General features: G+C 42.0%; 1 protein-coding gene across 4 annotated transcripts in view; it reads right to left on the reverse strand.

Annotated features, from left to right (window-relative positions):
* Window positions 1-337: 337 nt before the first annotated feature.
* LOC311112392 (SLAM family member 5-like) overlaps window positions 338-18,818 on the reverse strand; it is a 28,909-nt gene continuing 10,428 nt past the window's right edge. Inside the window, exons 2-6 of one of the 4 annotated variants that reach the window (XR_014610868.1) lie at window positions 3,725-4,039; window positions 3,308-3,589; window positions 3,063-3,183; window positions 2,570-2,640; window positions 338-1,942 (exon numbers count right to left, since the gene is read on the reverse strand). Coding sequence is in view for 3 of the 4 variants with exons in the window: in XM_084155500.1 (XP_084011626.1) it covers window positions 1,823-1,942; window positions 2,570-2,640; window positions 3,067-3,183; window positions 3,308-3,589; window positions 3,725-4,039 (905 nt within the window). In the remaining variant the exon portion in view is untranslated. The remainder of the gene's footprint in view (window positions 1,943-2,569; window positions 2,641-3,062; window positions 3,184-3,307; window positions 3,590-3,724; window positions 4,040-18,818) is intronic. The other 3 variants (XM_084155500.1, XM_084155502.1, XM_084155501.1) reach the window with 3 other exon arrangements.

Genomic DNA, 18,818 nt, shown 5'->3' on the forward strand with positions numbered 1-18,818 from the left:
TTATTTGCACGTTCTCAATCAATATTACAAGAAGTGTAAATGTTTACATTTTAGTACAGGCTGACTGTTCTTCCAACTCTCCTATATTAGGCCTATAGAATGTCCCCCAAATCTGAATCTTGTTGTCTTGTCTGTTTCATGAGCGCCTTGATGATATTCATAAATAAATACATTTACATGCTCTACATAATTTGGTTTTCACTTTGGAGTTTCACAAGTCACAGCATTGCACAATCTGACCTTTGTTGAAAAATACATAACATAAATACATAGAATGATGAAAGAGGCACTCATGTTTTGAGACCAAATGTTATGTAAACATTAAAAACAACATTAATATGGCATAATCCACAACCTCCTTTATCAATATTCAATTGGCATAATAATGACCACAGTCCAAACGAAAAGCAGAGAAAGATTTGAAACATTTTGGTGGCACATAACTTAAGTTACACTTACAACATACAGTACACTGGCTCAGAGTAAAACATTGTGTATACAGTATGCTGAAATATAAAAACATTCAACCACTAAATGGGGCAACGAGATTGGAATAAAATTGTATTGGGTTTTGAAATAAAAAGTTAAGAATTCACTGTTTACAGTCATTATTGTTTTCCAATTTGAAATGTACAGCTGCCTGGCATGCAAAATGACAGGACAAAAGGTCACAAATACACTTAAACTCAATAAATATACACACTTGAAATCCACTAAACAATTACAGTGGTCCCTCCGATTTGACCCTAGAAGTAGGCTACATTAAAACCACAATTTGGATTTGTGGTTCTGGAGAAATGTATTTGGAGAAATGTTTCCACTCTCAAACTCATAGATGCAGCTATGGCTTCAAGGAATGACAGTTTACACCGGTATTCTGAAGCAATACATACTTTGTTTACAAAGATTTAAAATGTTGTCTAACATAATATTTTGGGTTGCAATAGGGTATGTCAAAAAGTTATATATTTCAAGCATCCATGGGTATTGATGACTATTAAACATCAGGAAATATACACATTGTATACCTTTAAATGAAATGTATGGTTAAGTCTTTGACTTAATATATTGAAGCTCAGTTTGAATAAGTCATGAGGTTATTTTAAAATAGTGAAAGGTGAATTATATCTTCATATTCAGTCTCAGTAACTACTCTGAAATAGAGTAGTATAAAAATGAAATAGCCTACAGTGCAACGACTTACTATGGTATCGACAGATTTGTTATTTTCGGGTCACAGTAATCTGTGCAGGCACATGCTCTGATACAAGGAGAGTGTACAGTGTCTGCATGAGTCTGCAGGAGGGAGTGATTGTATTCTTAAGGGAGGATGTGCTACATAGATAGGGACAACCAATAAATGGTCCATCATATTAAACGAAACAAGCTAATATAAGAGCTACAATTTAGCCCTACATTTTGCAAAAAGCGCTAAGAATAGGAAAATGTCACTCAAGATCAAACGGCAAATCAAGATCTACCCTCAGACGTGTTTCAATACAACATACACGGTGAAAGGAAAAAAGGATTATCCTGATCCTGCTACTAACTCAATGCATAGCTATTGAATTGATCCGTATCAGTGGATGTCATCGAGACAGCTATTTGACAGAAGGTCTGTGAGAATGACCTACAAAGAAAGCCTGACATTATAATGTCAGTACAACAATTTTTCTCCCATAACAACTGTGCCTCTAAAAGGTTTTCAGGGTGAACATATTTTTTACTTTCATTTTGTTTCAACGTCCTCTTTATGATATACCGTCCTCTCCAGGATGTGAGTTATCATGTCGGCCGCTTATTGACTTCCCGTTTTGTTCCTTCATGCTGTGTCAACATCTCTGCTGGCAGCCATGCGATGTAACAGAAGTGTATCATAAACTGATGTCAGTTCAGGGTTGTCTCTTTGCGACTCCAGTTCTGGTATACTTGTTCGCTCCTCCTAGGCAGGGAGAGGGAGGGAGGTAGGGGTGGGAAGGGCGGAGAGGGACAGGGAAAGAGGGACAGGGAAAGAGGGACAGGGAAAAGGGGGCAGAGAGAGGGGAGAGAAAAGGGGTGGGAAAGCAACAAAAAGAAAAAAGGATTGTATGCTTCTTTATTAGAAACTTTGCGCCTGATGCGCTCTTCTCCATACTCATTGTTCTGCAGTAGGTAACTCAACTGTCAACACAACACATCTAGGATCTTTCCTAAAGCTAGTGGGAGGAACCACGAAGCCAAGCTTTAAAAGTCTACTGTAAAACACTTTTTTTTTCTTGTTTTGTAGGGGGTAGATCAGCTTTAATATTGCAGATAGATTGTAACTTCCATCAATGTAATTGTCTGCATCACTTCCAATCAAAGGTATTACTATATACCATATGTGCTGTGTGGCTTCTCATTGTGCAACCCAACCATATCATATGGGCAAAACTGGTTGCAATGACATCAGGCAGGTTATTAAACTCAGGTTGTCTGTGCAACTCCAAACCACATTAACCCACTGGCACAGAGCTAAAGCCTACAGTTGTTGTCATGTGGGCTGCAAAAGCTTCTGTATTGTCTATCAGCCTGTAGCTTTTTTACTAACCTGATTATCTGTTTGTTTTTGAGGAGTTATCGTTGCATACTGAATATCATCTTTCACTCTTTCAGATGAATCTATGAAGACAAATAAAGGAAAGTAAATAGAGGCCTAAGGTGTGACTAACTGACAGAGACATACAGATGCTCAGCCCCAGGACAGGTTCTGTAAACACTCGGGACTCATTTGTTACTATGGGTACCGGTCTCTGTGCTTGCAGTCTTTTTGGTGTCAGATAAGCCAGTAATCATTGTCAGAGACTGTGTGTGTGTGCCTTCTGCTTTTTCAACATTTAGAGAAGTTGTCTGAGATAATGACACTGTCTGACCAAGCAGAGGAATTGTGGAAGATATGGCACTTCATTTGACCTGCATCCTGTGTTCAAGAAACCATTTACTACCTTTTCCAAAACAATACCCTTGATAGTAAAAAAATAAAATAAAAATAAAATAGGGTAGTCACTTTGGGGAGTGACCTCACACCTCTAAAAGATAAATACCTGCCTTGTGAGTGTCCATTTCTACTCTTCTTTAGATAGATTGCAAGTCCAACCAGCCCCGAGATAACCAAAACACAGATTAAAGCAATAATAAGCATACCCCGAGTCCTCTTATCAATGTCTGAAATAAATAAAACACAAGGAAATTATTAGCGTAAAATATGTTTTGAATGAGCTCAACTACACTTCACTTTCACTTTGTAAATGCTATTTTCTGGATGGCTTTAATTCAAAATTGCTCTAACCTGCATCATTAGGATGACCATCTTCGCTGCAACATTTTGGGACATGAACTGTCTCATTGCTGATAGGGTTAGCAGCCACACAGCTGTAGGTGGAGTTGTAGTTCTTTCCCTCTACCTCCAAACGGAGAGATAGATCGGTGTTGAGATTAGGACTGCTGGTCTGGTTTAGTTTTTCCACTCCCCTGTACAAGGTCAATGTCACCTCTTTTTCGTTGTCGACAGAACACACCACACTACAGGAACTGCTGTCACACTCCGTCACCTGAGGTTTGGAAACAACATCTGGAATAAAAACGATGAATACATTTGAATTGGACCCTATATTTAATGTTTTTGTAATATATAGCACACACACACACACACACACACACACACACACACACACACACACACACACACACACACACACACACTTACTGTATACAGTGAGCTCAAACTTTTTTTTTTTCCCTCCATCTGTATTCTCCACAGTATAAACCCCAGCATCGTCTGTCTGAAGGTCTGACAGGGTGAAGTATCTTGTAACATTGTTCAAGTGGAGGCGGTTTTCAAATCTCTTCTCAAGGGTGATTTTGCCTTCTTTACCAGGGTACACATTTGCAATAGTGCCAAGGTCTCCATAAAGTAAATTGCCAGACTTGATCACCCTCTCTGGAAAAGAGAAAGACTGTCCCACGATGCCTTTTACGTGCTGAGTCTCAGACTGGGCTGTTTGCTGGGAAGCACAGAGCACTGTGGACAGAGAGAGACTCAATATCAACACAATAGCATTATTCCAGGGGGACTGTAAAACAGTCGCACACTAAATCTCACAATATCTGGATAAGTGTTTAACATGTCAGTAACCGCGTCCATATGATATTGTGATCTAATGCCAGACTGCACTGAAGATGACAATGACATTCAATCATTAGTTAATTTTTGCTGGACGTCTGCAATGTAGTCGCCTACAATGACACTACTGACTTGAGTATCACAGTCCTTCTTAGTTATTTACAGGCCTAATGTGATGGTTGGGGTCAGGAAATAATTGTTAGGACTAGTAGGTTAAGATTTTATCAGAAATTAAGTTCACAAGGAAATGCAGTCTCTAAGTGAGGGAAGTTCTTCCCCAATTAACTGTTGTTTTACCCCCAAAATAAAAGACAAAGAAATCACTGAAAAAGCACATGACTTTACAGAGATATTTCATTACCACCCAACATAATTTCCTACTACCGCCTTAAATAGCCTAGATTGTATCCTATGAATTTCAGGGTCAGAGGAACATTGCAGCATGATAGAGGACTAATGTAGGCGTTAGCCTTTGTGTTATTTGTTGAAACAAGGTTTTTTGTTGACAACACAGAAAAAGAGATCAGGGGCATGATGGCTGTCCTACTAGCAGGAGGAAAGAGACAGGAATTCTGTACATATGGACGCTGCAAAAATATTCTGATTATAAGCAGCTGTAGCCTGTAGAAAAGTGTCTGCTAAATTACTCAAATGTAATTATCTAGACAGAAGTAATGTATATCAATAATCAGTGGTGGAAAAAGTGCCCAATTGTCATACAACAGTCCGGTAAAGATACCTTAATAAAAAATGACTCAAATAAAAGTGAAAGTCACCCAGTAAAATACTTGAGTAAAAGTCTAAAAGTGTTTGGTTTAAAATCGACTTAAGTATCAAAAATAAATGAAATTGCTAAAATATACTTACAGTGGGGAAAAAAAGTATTTAGTCAGCCACCAATTGTGCAAGTTCTCCCACTTAAAAATATGAGAGAGGCCTGTAATTTTCATCATAGGTACACGTCAACTATGACAGAGAAAATGAGGAAAAAAAATCCAGAAAATCACATTGTAGGATTTTTTATGAATTTATTTGCAAATTATGGTGGAAAATAAGTATTTGGTCAATAACAAAAGTTTCTCAATACTTTGTTATATACCCTTTGTTGGCAATGACACAGGTCAAACGTTTTCTTCACAAATCTTCACAAGGTTTTCACACACTGTTGCTGGTATTTTGGCCCATTCCTCCATGCAGATCTCCTCTAGAGCAGTGATGTTTTGGGGCTGTCGCTGGGCAATACGGACTTTCAACTCCCACCAAAGATTTTCTATGGGGTTGAGATCTGGAGACTGGCTAGGCCACTCCAGGACCTTGAAATGCTTCTTACGAAGCCACTCCTTCGTTTCCCGGGCGGTGTGTTTGGGATCATTGTCATGCTGAAAGACCCAGCCACGTTTCATCTTCAATGCCCTTGCTGATGGAAGGAGGTTTTCACTCAAAATCTCATGATACATGGCCCCATTCATTCTTTCCTTTACACGGATCAGTCGTCCTGGTCCCTTTGCAGAAAAACAGCCCCAAAGCATGATGTTTCCACCCCCATGCTTCACAGTAGGTATGGTGTTCTTTGGATGCAACTCAGCATTCTTTGTCCTCCAAACACGACGAGTTGAGTTTTTACCAAAAAATTATATTTTGGTTTCATCTGACATTCTCCCAATCCTCTTCTGGATCATCCAAATGCACTCTAGCAAACTTCAGACGGGCCTGGACATATACTGGCTTAAGCAGGGGGACACGTCTGGTACTGCAGGATTTGAGTCCCTGGCAGCGTAGTGTGTTACTGATGGTAGGCTTTGTTACTTTGGTCCCAGCTCTCTGCAGGTCATTCACTAGGTCCCCCCGTGTGGTTCTGGGATTTTTGCTCACCGTTCTTGTGATCATTTTGACCCCACAGGGTGAGATCTTGCGTGGAGCCCCAGATCGAGGGAGATTATCAGTGGTCTTGTATGTCTTCCATTTCCTAATAATTGCTCCCACAGTTGATTTCTTCAAACCAAGCTGCTTACCTATTGCAGATGCAGTCTTCCCAGCCTGGTGCAGGTCTACAATTTTGTTTCTGGTGTCCTTTGACAGCTCTTTGGTCTTGGCCATAGTGGAGTTTGGAGTGTGACTGTTTGAGGTTGTGAACAGGTGTCTTTTATACTGATAACAAGTTCAAACAGGTGCCATTAATACAGGTAACGAGTGGAGGACAGAGGAGCCTCTTAAAGAAGAAGTTACAGGTCTGTGAGAGCCAGAAATCTTGCTTGTTTGTAGGTGACCAAATACTTATTTTCCACCATAATTTGCAAATAAATTCATTAAAAATCCTACAATGAGATTTTCTGGATTTTTTTTTCTCATTTTGTCTGTCATAGTTGACGTGTACCTATGATGAAAATTACAGGCCTCTCTCATCTTTTTAAGTGGGAGAACTTGCACAATTGGTGGCTGACTAAATACTTTTTTTCCCCACTGTAAGTATCAAAAGTAAAAGTATAAATCATTTCAAATTCCTTATATTAACCAAACCAGATGGCACGATTTTCTTGTTTTTTAACTTTACGGATAGCCAGGGGCACACTCCAACACTCAGACATATTTTACAAACTAAGCATTAGTGAGTTCGCCAGATCAGAGTTAGTTGGGATGACCAGGCATGTTCTCTTGAGAAGTGTATGAATTGGACAATTGTTTTGTCCTGCTAAGCATTCAAAATGTAATGAGCACTGTTGGGTGTCAGGGCAAATGTATGGAGTAAAAAGTATATTATTTTCTTTAGGAATGTAGTGAAGTAAAAGTTGTCAATACTTTAAATAGTAAAGTAATTACAGATACCCTCAAAAACGACTTAAGTAGTACTTTAAAGTATTTTTACTTAAGTACTTTAAACCACTGTCAATAATACATATTTGTTATTTTCCAAATTAAAAAAGTACTACTGCAAAAGGTTTGAAGATTTTAGGCATTGCCGCAGGAAGTACGGTGGCTTGCGAAAGTATTCACCCCCCTTGGTATTTTTCCTATTTTGTTGCCTTACAACCTGGAATTAAAATGGATTTTGGGGGGGGGGGGTTGTATCATTTGATTTGTCCGACATGCCTACCACTTTGAAGATGCACAATATTTTCTATTGTGAAACAAACATGAAATAAGACAACTTGAGCGTGCATAACTATTCACCCCCCCCAAAGTCAATACTTTGTAGAGCCACCTTTTGCAGCAATTACAGCTGCAAGTCTCTTGGGGTATGTCTCTATAAGCTTGGCACATCTAGCCACTGGGATTTTTGCCCATTCTTCAAGGCAAAACTGCTCCAGCTCCTTCAAGTTTGATGGGTTCCGCTGGTGTACAGCAATCTTTAAGTCATACCACAGATTCTCAATTGGATTGAGGTCTGGGCTTTGACTAGGCCATTCCAAGACATTTAAATGTTTCCCTTTAAACCACTCGAGTGTTGCTTTAGCAGTATGCTTAGGGTCATTGTCCCGCTGGATGGTGAACCTAGGTCCCATTCTCAAATCTCTAGAAGAATGAAACAGGTTTCCCTCAAGAATTTCCCTGTATTTAGTGCCATCCATCATTCCTTCAATTCTGACCAGTTTCCCAGTCCCTTTCCATTGCTTAGTGGCGTTGCAGACTCTGGGGCCTTTCAGAACAGATATATATATACTGAGATCATGTGACAGATCATGTGACACTTAGATTGCACACAGGTGGACTTTATTTGACTAATTATGTGACTTCTGAAGGTAATTTGTTGCACCAGATCTCGGGTAATGAGAGGCGATGGGGTGAGGTTTTGTTCCTCTAAGCGGGAGGTAAGCTTGGCGGCTTCTTTATATGTGTTGAGTAAAGCTTAAACCATGCATTTAGATTGTAGGTAGGTTTTGTAGTTAGGTATTGTAGGTAGTTTATCCAGGTAGTTATTGTAGTTAGTTATTGTAGGTAAGTATTGTAGTGTATTCGGCTGAGCCCGGTGAAGCACGAGGCTAGCTAACCCACTACCTGGACCAATGAAGCTAGCTAGCTACTGGTAACTGTTAGCAACTGTGGATAGTTGTTTCCAATGTTATTTCACGCTTAAGAGTACCTGTAATTATTGTAGGTATTGTAGGTATTGTAGATAGTTTATCTAGGTAGTTATTGTTGGTAGTTATAGCCAACTTTACCAGCTAGCAGTCAACACCGCAGCCACTGCTAGCTAGCCAACCTTACCAGCTAGCAGTACTGTAGCAACCAAATACATTACAACGGAACTATTTGATTTGATTAGTGTAATGTTAGCCAGCTACATTCGTTCGCAGCGACGCCGTTTCCATACAAAGTCAACACCGCAGCCACTGCTACCTGGCCAACTCTACCAGCTAGCAGTACTGTAGCATCTAAATACATTTCAACGGAACGATTTGATTAGTGTAAAGTTAGCTAGCTACATAGTTGTCTTGGTATCAAAGACAAAGGTGTAGTATAGAGAAACTATCGAGGTTAGCTAGCCAGCTACATTTTCAAACAGTCAACACCGCAGCCACTGCTAGCTAGCCAACATTACCAGCTAGCAGTACTGTTTCATTTTAGTTAATGAGAATTTTGCAATGTAAGCTTCACTTTCTGAACATTCGAGATGTGTAGTCCACTTGTGTAGCTAGCATGACTGACTTTGTGCTAGCTAGCCAACGTTTAATTACTTCTGCGTTATGAAAGGAACTAGACACGGACACGTATTATCCATTGGTAGTTTGTTGTTGTCACACCCTGGCTCTGGGGACTCTATAGGTTGAGCCAGGGTGTGTATATTCTATGTGTTTGTGTTCTGTGTTTGAGTTCTAGTTGTTTCATTTCTATGTTGCCAGTGTGGTTCTCAATCAGAGGCAACGAGTGTCAGCTGTGGCTGGTTGTCTCTGATTGGGAACCACATTTATACAGGCTGTTTTACCACAATAGTTGTGGGATCTTGTTCCTTTTGGGTTATTCCGTGTTGGTTGTGTTTAACCTTTGGATGTCACGGTATCGTTTATTGATTTGTTCGTGTCTTCAGTCATTAAATAAAGTATGTTCGTTCATCACGCTGCGCCTTGGTCCACTCACTCTAACGATCGTGACAGTTGTAACCAAGTATTGGTGCTAAACCGTGTGTTATTGGATGCTAGCATGCTAGTTAGCTATGGCGTCATATGATACAGTGCCCTGGTTAGTTAGCTAGCTGAATAAACTAAGTTAGTCTATTCCTGGAAACATTGAACCACTGTAGATCACAACAATTATAATTTCTAAAGTGGAAGTTGGAAGAGTTGTATTTGATTGTTTCAGTGAAAGGTTAGTGAGGGAGGCCTCGCTTCCCCAGATGTGTAGTTAATTTCATTCCGATCTCCTTTACATTAGTGTAGCCTTTTCTGTAGCCTGTCAACTATGTGTCTGTCTATCCCTGTTCTCTCCTCTCCGCACAGACCATACAAACGCCTCACACCGCGTGGCTGCTGCCACTCTAACATGGTGGTCCCTGCACGCATGACCCACGTGGAGTTCCAGGTCTCCAGCAGCCTCTGGAACTGCCGTTCTGCGGCCAACAAGGCAGAGTTCATCTCAGCCTATGCTACCCACCAGTCCCTCGACTTCTTGGCGCTGATTGAAACATGGATTACCACAGAAAACACTGCTACTCCTTCTGCTCTCTCCTCGTCTGACCATGTGTTCTCGCATACTCCGAGAGCATCTGGTCAGCGGGGCGGTGGCACAGGAATCCTCATCCCTCCCAAGTGGACGTTCTCTCTTTCCCCCCTGACCCATCTGTCGATCTCCTCATTTCAATTACATGCTGTCACAGTCACTAGCCCATTCAAGCTTAACATCCTTATCATTTATCGCCCTCCAGGTTCCCTTGTAGAGTTCATCAATGAGCTTGACGCCTTGATAAGTTCCTTTCCTGAGGATGGCTCACCCCTCACAGTTCTGGGTGACTTTAACCTCCCTACGTCTACCTTTGACTCATTTCTCTCTGCCTCCTTCTTTCCACTCCTCTCCTCTTTTGACCTCACCCTCTTACCGTCTCCCCCTACTCACAAGGCAGGCAATACGCTTGACCTCATCTTTACTAGATGGTGTTCTTCTACTAATCTCACTGCAACTCCCCTCCAAGTCTCCAACCACTACTTTGTATCCTTTTCTCTCTCGCTCTCCTCCAACACTACTCACTCTGCCCCTACTCAGATGGTGATGTGCCGTCGCGACCTTCGCACTCTCTCCCGCTACTCTCTCCTCTTCCATCCTATCATCTCTTCCCTCTGCTCAATCCTTCTCCCTCCAATCGCCTGATTCTGCCTCCTCAACCCTCCTCCCTTTCTGCATCTTTTGACTCTCTATGTCCCCTATCCTCCCGGCCGGCTCGGTCCTCCACTCCTGCTCCGTGGCTTGAAGACTCATTGCGAGCTCACAGAACAGGGCTCCGGGCAGCCGAGCGGAAATGGAGGAAAACTAGACTCCCTGCGGACCTGGCATCTTTTCACTCCCTCCTCTCTACATTTTCTTCCTCTGTTTCTGCTGCTAAAGCCACTTTCTACCACTCTAAATTTCAAGCCTCTGCTTCTAACCCTAGGAAGCTCTTTGCCACCTTCTCCTCCCTGCTGAATCCTCCTCTTCCTCCCCCTCCCTCCTCCCTCTCTGTGGATGATTTCGTCAACCATTTTGAAAAGAAGGTTGACGACATCCGATCCTCATTTATTAAGTCAAATGACACCACTGGTCCTGCTCACACTGCCCTACCCTATGCTTTGACTTCTTTCTCCCCTCTCTCTCCAGATGAAATCTTGCGACTTGTGACCCTATCCCCTCTCTTCTCCAGACCATTTCCGGAGACCTTCTCCCTTACCTCACCTCGCTCATCAACTCATCCTTGACCACTGGCTATGTCCCTTCTGTCTTCAAGAGAGCGAGAGTTGCACCCCTTCTCAAAAAACCTACACTCGATCCCTCCGATGTCAACAACTACAGACCAGTATCCCTTCTTTCTTTTCTCTCCAAAACTCTTGAGCGTGCCGTCTTTAGCCAACTCTCTTGCTATCTCTCTCAGAATGACCTTCTTGATCCAAACAAGTCAGGTTTCAAGACTGGTCATTCAACTGAGACTGCTCTTCTCTGTGTCACGGAGGCTCTCCGCACTGCTAAAGCTAACTCTCTCTCCTCTGCTCTCATCCTTCTAGACCAATCTGCTGCCTTTGATACTGTGAACCATCAGATCCTCCTCTCCACCCTCTCCGAGTTGGGCATCTCCGGGGCGGCTCACTCTTGGGTTGCGTCCTACCTCACAGGTCGCTCCTACCAGGTGGCGTGGCGAGAATCTGTCTCCGCACCACGTGCTCTCACCACTGGAGTCCCCCAGGGCTCAGTTCTAGGCCCTCTCCTATTCTCTCTATACACCAAGTCACTTGGCTCTGTTATATCCTCACATGGTCTGTCCTATCATTGCTACGCAGACGACACACAATTAATCTTCTCCTTTCCCCCTTCTGACAACCAGGTGGCAAATCACATCTCTGCATGTCTGGCAGACATATCAGTGTGGATGACGGATCACCACCTCAAGCTGAACCTCGGCAAGACGGAGCTGCTCTTCTTCCCGGGGACGGACTGCCCGCTCCATGATCTCACCATCACTGTTGACAACTCCGTTGTGTCCTCCTCCCAGAGTGCAAAGAGCCTTGGCGTGACCCTGGACAACACCCTGTCATTCTCCGCTAACATCAAAGCGGTGAACCGATCCTGTAGGTTCATGCTCTACAACATTCGCAGAGTACGACCCTACCTTACACAGAAAGCGGCACAGGTCCTAATCCAGGCACTTGTCATCTCCCGTCTGGATTACTGCAACTCGCTGTTGGCTGGGCTCCCTGCCTGTGCCATTAAACCCCTACAACTCATCCAGAACGCTGCAGCCCGTCTGGTGTTCAACCTTCCCAAGTTCTCTCACGTCACCCCGCTCCTCCGCACACTCCACTGGCTTCCAGTTGAAGCTCGCATCTGCTACAAGACCATGGTGCTTGCCTACGGAGCTGTGAGGGGAACGGCACCTCCATACCTTCAGGCTCTGATCAGTCCCTAGACCCAAACGAGGGCATTGCGTTCATCCACCTCTGGCCTGCTGGCCCCCCTACCTCTGCGGAAGCACAGTTCCCGCTCAGCCCAGTCAAAACTGTTCGCTGCTCTGCCACCCCAATGGTGGAACAAGCTCCCTCACGACCCCAGGACAGCGGAGTCACTCACCACCTTCCGGAGACACTTGAAACCCCACCTCTTTAAGGAATACCTGGGATAGGATAAAAGTAATCCTTCTACCCCACCCCCCCAAAAAAAAAAATATATATATATATATATATATATATATATATATATATATATATATATATATATATATATATATATATACACACACAGTGGGGAGAACAAGTATTTGATAAACTGCCGATTTTGCAGGTTTTCCTACTTACAAAGCATGTAGAGGTCTGTAATTTTTATCATAGGTACACTTCAACTGTGAGAGACGGAATCTAAAACAAAAATCCAGAAAATCACATTGTATGATTTTTAAGTAATTAATTTGCATTTTATTGCATGACATAAGTATTTGATCACCTACCAACCAGTAAGAATTCCGGCTCTCACAGACCTGTTAGTTTTTCTTTAAGAAGCCCTCCTGTTCTCCACTCATTACCTGTATTAACTGCACCTGTTTGAACTCGTTACCTGTATAAAAGACACCTGTCCACACACTCAATCAAACAGACTCCAACCTCTCCACAATGGCCAAGACCAGAGAGCTGTGTAAGGACATCAGGGATACAATTGTAGACCTGCACAATGCTGGGATGGGCTACAGGACAATAGGCAAGCAGCTTGGTGAGAAGGCAACAACTGTTGGCGCAATTATTAGAAAATAGAAGAAGTTCAAGATGATGGTCAATCATCCTCGGTCTGGGGCTCCATGCAAGATCTCACCTCGTTCATAGCAAAGGGGTGAATACATATGCATGCACCACTTTGTCATTATTTATTTGTTAGAATTTTTTTGAAACAAGTTACTTTTTTCATTCCATTTCACCAATTTGGACTATTTGTGTATGTCCATTACATTAAATCAAAATAACAATCCATTTACAGGTTTTAATGCAACAAAATAGGAAAAAACGCCAAGGGGGATGAATACTTTTGCAAGGCACTGTAGTTTGGGGATGGGGGTGCTGCGATTTTTGGCCGCGGTGCAGACAGTTATATCGGTCCGCAAATGCAGGACTATTAAAGGCCCACTGTACTACATTTGTGCAAACAATACATATATATTTTTTCCTTCTGATTTTTCTGGGGGTGCTGCAGCACTCCTACTTCTCACGGTTATGGTTTTAGGCCTTGAATAAGGTAGAACAAATGTTTCAGTGTCACATCCTCTGAGGAGACAAAGGCTTAATGTGTGCGGCAGGTGGGCTCAATTAGGCATTAGGTTACCCAGGTCATTAGCTCAATAATCTGGTTTATGGCTAATAGGCCCAACAGTATATTATTGGGCTTGTACAGTAACAACTTTTCAGTATTAGTTCTACAGGTGGATAGAAGAAAGCACATGCACACCCTACGAACATAATGTATTTGTCCTTCTATAGTGAACTGTATAAATTGTCTATATGAAATGTGACTGTGTCTCTGCTTGTGAACACAAACTCATTTCCTTTCCCATCAGTCTGTCACATCGTGTGGTCTGCCTTTTTCTGTGGTTTATACCCACTGAGGTTTATACCTACTGAGAAGTAGCCCCACACACTCTTCCCTGCGTACAGGAGTCCCGTCTCACATGCAGACCTATGTGGTGAAATACGTTTACACTGCAATGAATACTTTTCACTGCAGTGAACAGAAACGTTCTCAGTAATGCTAAAGGTCTACTCGTGACTCTATAATTCTTACAGTTGTCGGATGAATGTAGACCTGATAGGGGTCTTTGGATTTCTAAAAGTGAAAGTGAAATTGCACTGGGAAAAGGAAGCTATTTTGCATGGGTGGGTAGGCCAAGGAGTGTAACTACAGTACTTTTTCTACATTGTTTTCACATTCTCTAAGCAAATGAACTATGCAAATCGGTGATGAGACGATGAACATTGTGGTGATAGCACAAGGGAGCTAGCCTCCAGCCTACATACTCCAGGCACTTGATAATAAAGGACGCATACGGTATGCCTAATATCATTATGTGTTTATGTCTCACCCACACATATTCAAATACCAAAGTCCTGTTCATTTAGGATAAACATACTTCTCAGCACAGCCATATGGATTGTACCAGAGGATAGACAACACACAGACATCGACTTATGATAAGAAAAACTGTAAAAAAAGTTTGGCAACGTTTCAGGGGGGTTTCTACAGCTGGCAATAAAACTGACAATAATTACAACAAAGCATTGGCTATGCCATCAACTTGTAATTAATTGCAATTGTGAAACTGCAGTTACAGTATTTGCAGAGTAATGGTTATTTTGAATGCAGCAATTGCAGTACAACTGCAAAATAACCAGAGTTAGGGCATAACCACTACACCAGGGGTAGGCAACCCTGATCCTGGAGTGCCGCTTGCTTTAAAAAAAAGAAAAATTACCGACCTGGAAGGACAGGTGTGTTGAATTTTGGCAATCACTGAATTGAAACATTAGCTCAGTTGGTAAGGTGTGGTGCCTAGTTGGAACAAAATCATGTAGTACCTGCGGCACTCCAGGAACAGGGTTCCCTACCCCTGCACTACACAATTACTGAATTGTATAATATAACATTAACCCTGCAGTTACAAAAGTGACTGTAACTGTGTTATTATGGATGCAGCTATTGCAGTAGCCATATAATAAAACAGCATGTGCAACTGCACAAGTGCAATTATTTTTGTAGGGAAATGTTTGTCAATGGAAAATGACAGAGAATGTCAAAACAACAGTTATGAGTTATTGAGTTATTGTTCCAAGTTCCAAGAGCAGCTGGTAAAATTATGAGCTCCTAATATCTAGTATTATATATCATATTTCAAATTATTTCGAGGAAGAGTACATTTTAGAAAAACAAGTCAAAGATAAAGGAAGAAGTACTAAGAATATAACATCAGAAAAAGAGAATAAATCAGAAGACAACCTTTATCCTGAAAACTCAACTGGATAGCTAACAAGCTAACAGTTGTTTACACATTGCTAGGGAGTTGCTAAGAGTTTCTAGCTACTGGCTACCTGCTGTTAAAATGGACAAAGAACAGGACAAAATACATGAAAACGAAGACCTAACCTTACACAAGCCAGAAAAAAACGATTCAGACAGAAAACAAGCAAGATATACTTTGTTTACATTCAAAAACAGCTAGCTACAACTAGCCAAGTGCAAACCAGCTGTGACATATACTGTATCCAGTTGTAATCAGCTAAGATGGATACATTGACAAGCCCCAAAATCCAATATGCAGAAGGTATTGCCAGTAAAGCAGGGAGGACAAAATATAAAGCAAATGTTTTAAAAGAGCACCCAGCAACCCTAAGAGCAGACTTTATGTAACAAAAATACAAAGAAATCAAGGTGGATCTTCTATTGTTCATTGAACGTCCAAATGCTTGGCATGTATCCCTGCGCAAGGCAAACAAACATCTTAAAATGTCTGGAAACAAGACAATGAGACAATTGTATGTGGACACAATGCCAAAATTTAATATTAATATATATAATAACGGAATAGTAATGATCCAAGGCTCTGATGCCAGTCTAGAGCTGTTTGAAGAAGAGTTCGACATTATAAAACCTCTAGTGGATGATGAACTAAAAACTGGCATGTCTCCACTAACAATGCCTGCAACTCCCAAAACCTTGGCTTCAAAACAGGAGGCCCACAGTACATCACTCCCTCCCTCAACTGTAGCAGCTGTGTGCACACTAAACATTTATTGGTGAAACAAATCCAGAACTTCCTCTCCCTACTTGAAGTGGAGATTACGGAATTCAGGGAAAGCAAACAACAAGAATGTGACACTGTCCAGATGCTGATGGAAGAGTTGAGGAACCATGGTTCAATAGAACAGTTAGGACAGAACACTGAATAAATGACAAAGTCCAATGATGCCCTCCAAGAGGAACTGTGTGTGGTAATGGTGGAGCTGCAGCAGAGAGAGAGGGACATCGATGCCCTCCGTCAGCAGCAATGACTACGCCACCTACAGAGCAGCCTATCAGCCTGGTAGAAGCCCAGATACCCCTGAGCCCATTGCAGCCTTCACCCCATCTGCCTCTCAGCGACCTGCCAACCTCCCAGCCTGCCACAGCCTACCCTGATCTGCCAACCTCCCACCAGTCTGACCATATTCGGCCAAACACACCTCCAGAGGACAGGATCCAGTTTAACCCAGGATACTTCCCAAAACTGCAGTTCTGATAGACTCTAATGGGAGGTATCTGGAGGATAGGAGACTATTCCCCAGACACCAGACGGCTATATTCTGGTGTCCCACTATTGACAGTGCACTACAACTCCTCAATCAAGTCAAGCTGGAAAATCCTGACAACCTTGTCATACATACTAGGACAAATGACATGTGCACAAAAGGAGCAAGAGTGGCTGAGGAAGTGAGAAAGGTGGCAAATGATCCTGGCAAATGATCCAAAATGTCAACAAAAAATCACCATGGACTGCTCCTCATTACCATTTTTCAGCATCTCTCACCACCACACCCTGACATATGAGCACTTGTACAACCATGTACACCTGGACCATGAGGGAGTCAGAATCTTTGCCAAGGACCTGAAGGATGCCACGTTAGGCAGAATTCCACAATCATACCAGAGTATTTGCATATGATTATATATATTTTTAAATGTTGTTTTACCTTTATTTAACTATGAAAGTCAGTTAAGAACAAATTCTTATTTACAATGACGGCCTACACCGGCCAAACCTGGACGATGCTGGGCCAATCGGGACTCCCAATCACGGCCGGTTGTGATACAGCCTGGAATCGAACCAGGGGGTCTGTAGTGACGCCTCAAGCACTGAGATGCAGTGCCTTAGACCACTGCGCCACTCAGGAGCCCAATGATCTCAGAGATCATTGTTCCATAGTACGTATTAGAGATACGAAACAGCAAATACTATTCCTCGTTTAATTAAGAAGTTATCTCCTCAATGGTTTTTACATTATGTTCTATTCTGATTTAGCCACTGTCTCCTGTATTCCTGACCCTGAGTTGGCTCTTGAAATTTATTGTAGTATCGCGTCAATGCTGGTAGTTATTGCTGTCAAACAAAGGAGTCCGCTCATACTGAACCTTGATCATAAGTTTATTCATATCACAAGCTTTCAGCATGAGTTTACAGGTGTCAAGATCACCCGGAGAACGACGTCCCAGATTGCAATGGCCGCTCTAACCTCTTCGTCGTTTTTACCCAGTATATATAATCTTCCCAAGATATGGGTGGCTCCCTCTACTGTCCAATCCCCTGTCTACAACACACACTTCCTGTCTTTTGTATGTGGCGTCTAAAACCGGCTCTCTTTCTGCTAAATAAACATCCTTTCAGGTTCCACTTAAAAACATTAACAAAGTCATAATCTTCATATACGACAGTATCCTCCATATTTATTTATCAGGCAGATAAACACGCCCCTTTTAAACAATTCAGTCAAAGATAGATCTAACCCTTGGTTTTCTTTTGAGCTATTTCAGCTCATTCAGATGAGAAATCAGGCCTGGGCCAAAGCAAGGAAAATTGACTCTGTAGTGGACTGACAATTCTTCAGACAATTGAGAAACATATGTAATATCTTGCTTAAGAAAGCTAAATCAAGTTACTTTTCAAGCTCTCTCTGACTCTGCTGGTGATCTTTCTAAATTTTGGAAAACAGTAAATGCACTAAAGCGTCCAAATTCCTCTTCTTCCCTGCCTAAGCAAGTTCTGTCTGACTCTGTCATCATTACTGAGAAGAAGGGGATAAGTGATGCTTTTAATCATGATTTTATCTCAGTTGGCTTTTTGGTTGAGAGAAACAGCGGTTTGATTGACCCTGGTTAGTCAATCGACTTCTCTTCCCTGTGCCAGCCTTTAGCTAACTCAACAGCTAACACGTCAACTTCTAGTGAATCTTTATTTTCATTTTAGCAATTTACTAACTGTGATGTGCTAGATGCCTTGCTTAAGATTGATGTCAAAAAAATCCACTGGGGCTGATATGCTTGATAAAAAATTTTTTGCAGGTCTCTGCCCCCCTGATTGCTGAATCACTAACCCATATGTTTTACCTGACGATTATATATGGTACTATCCCCAAGGTTTGGATAGTGGCCCATGTACTCCCACTTCACAAAAGTGGTGACCCTACTAACCCCATTTCTAAACTTACTTGCCTAGCTAAAATATTTGAATCCTTGATTAATTCTCAGCTAAGATCTTTCTTATCTTTGAAATGTATTCTAAATGTACATCAGTCGGGTTTTAGACCAGGTCATAGCACTATCTCTACTGCATCCCTAGTTATAAATAATGTGGTTAATTGTATTAATTTTTTATTTAACTAGGCAAGTCAGTTAAGAACAAATTTTGATTTACAATGACGGCCTACCCAGGACAAACCCTCCCCTAACCCGGACGACGCTGGACCAATTGTGCGCAGCCCTATGGGACTCCCGATCACGA

The sequence above is a fragment of the Coregonus lavaretus genome, assembly GCF_964263955.1.
Source record: "Coregonus lavaretus genome assembly, chromosome: 38".
Lineage (NCBI taxonomy): Eukaryota > Metazoa > Chordata > Actinopteri > Salmoniformes > Salmonidae > Coregonus > Coregonus lavaretus.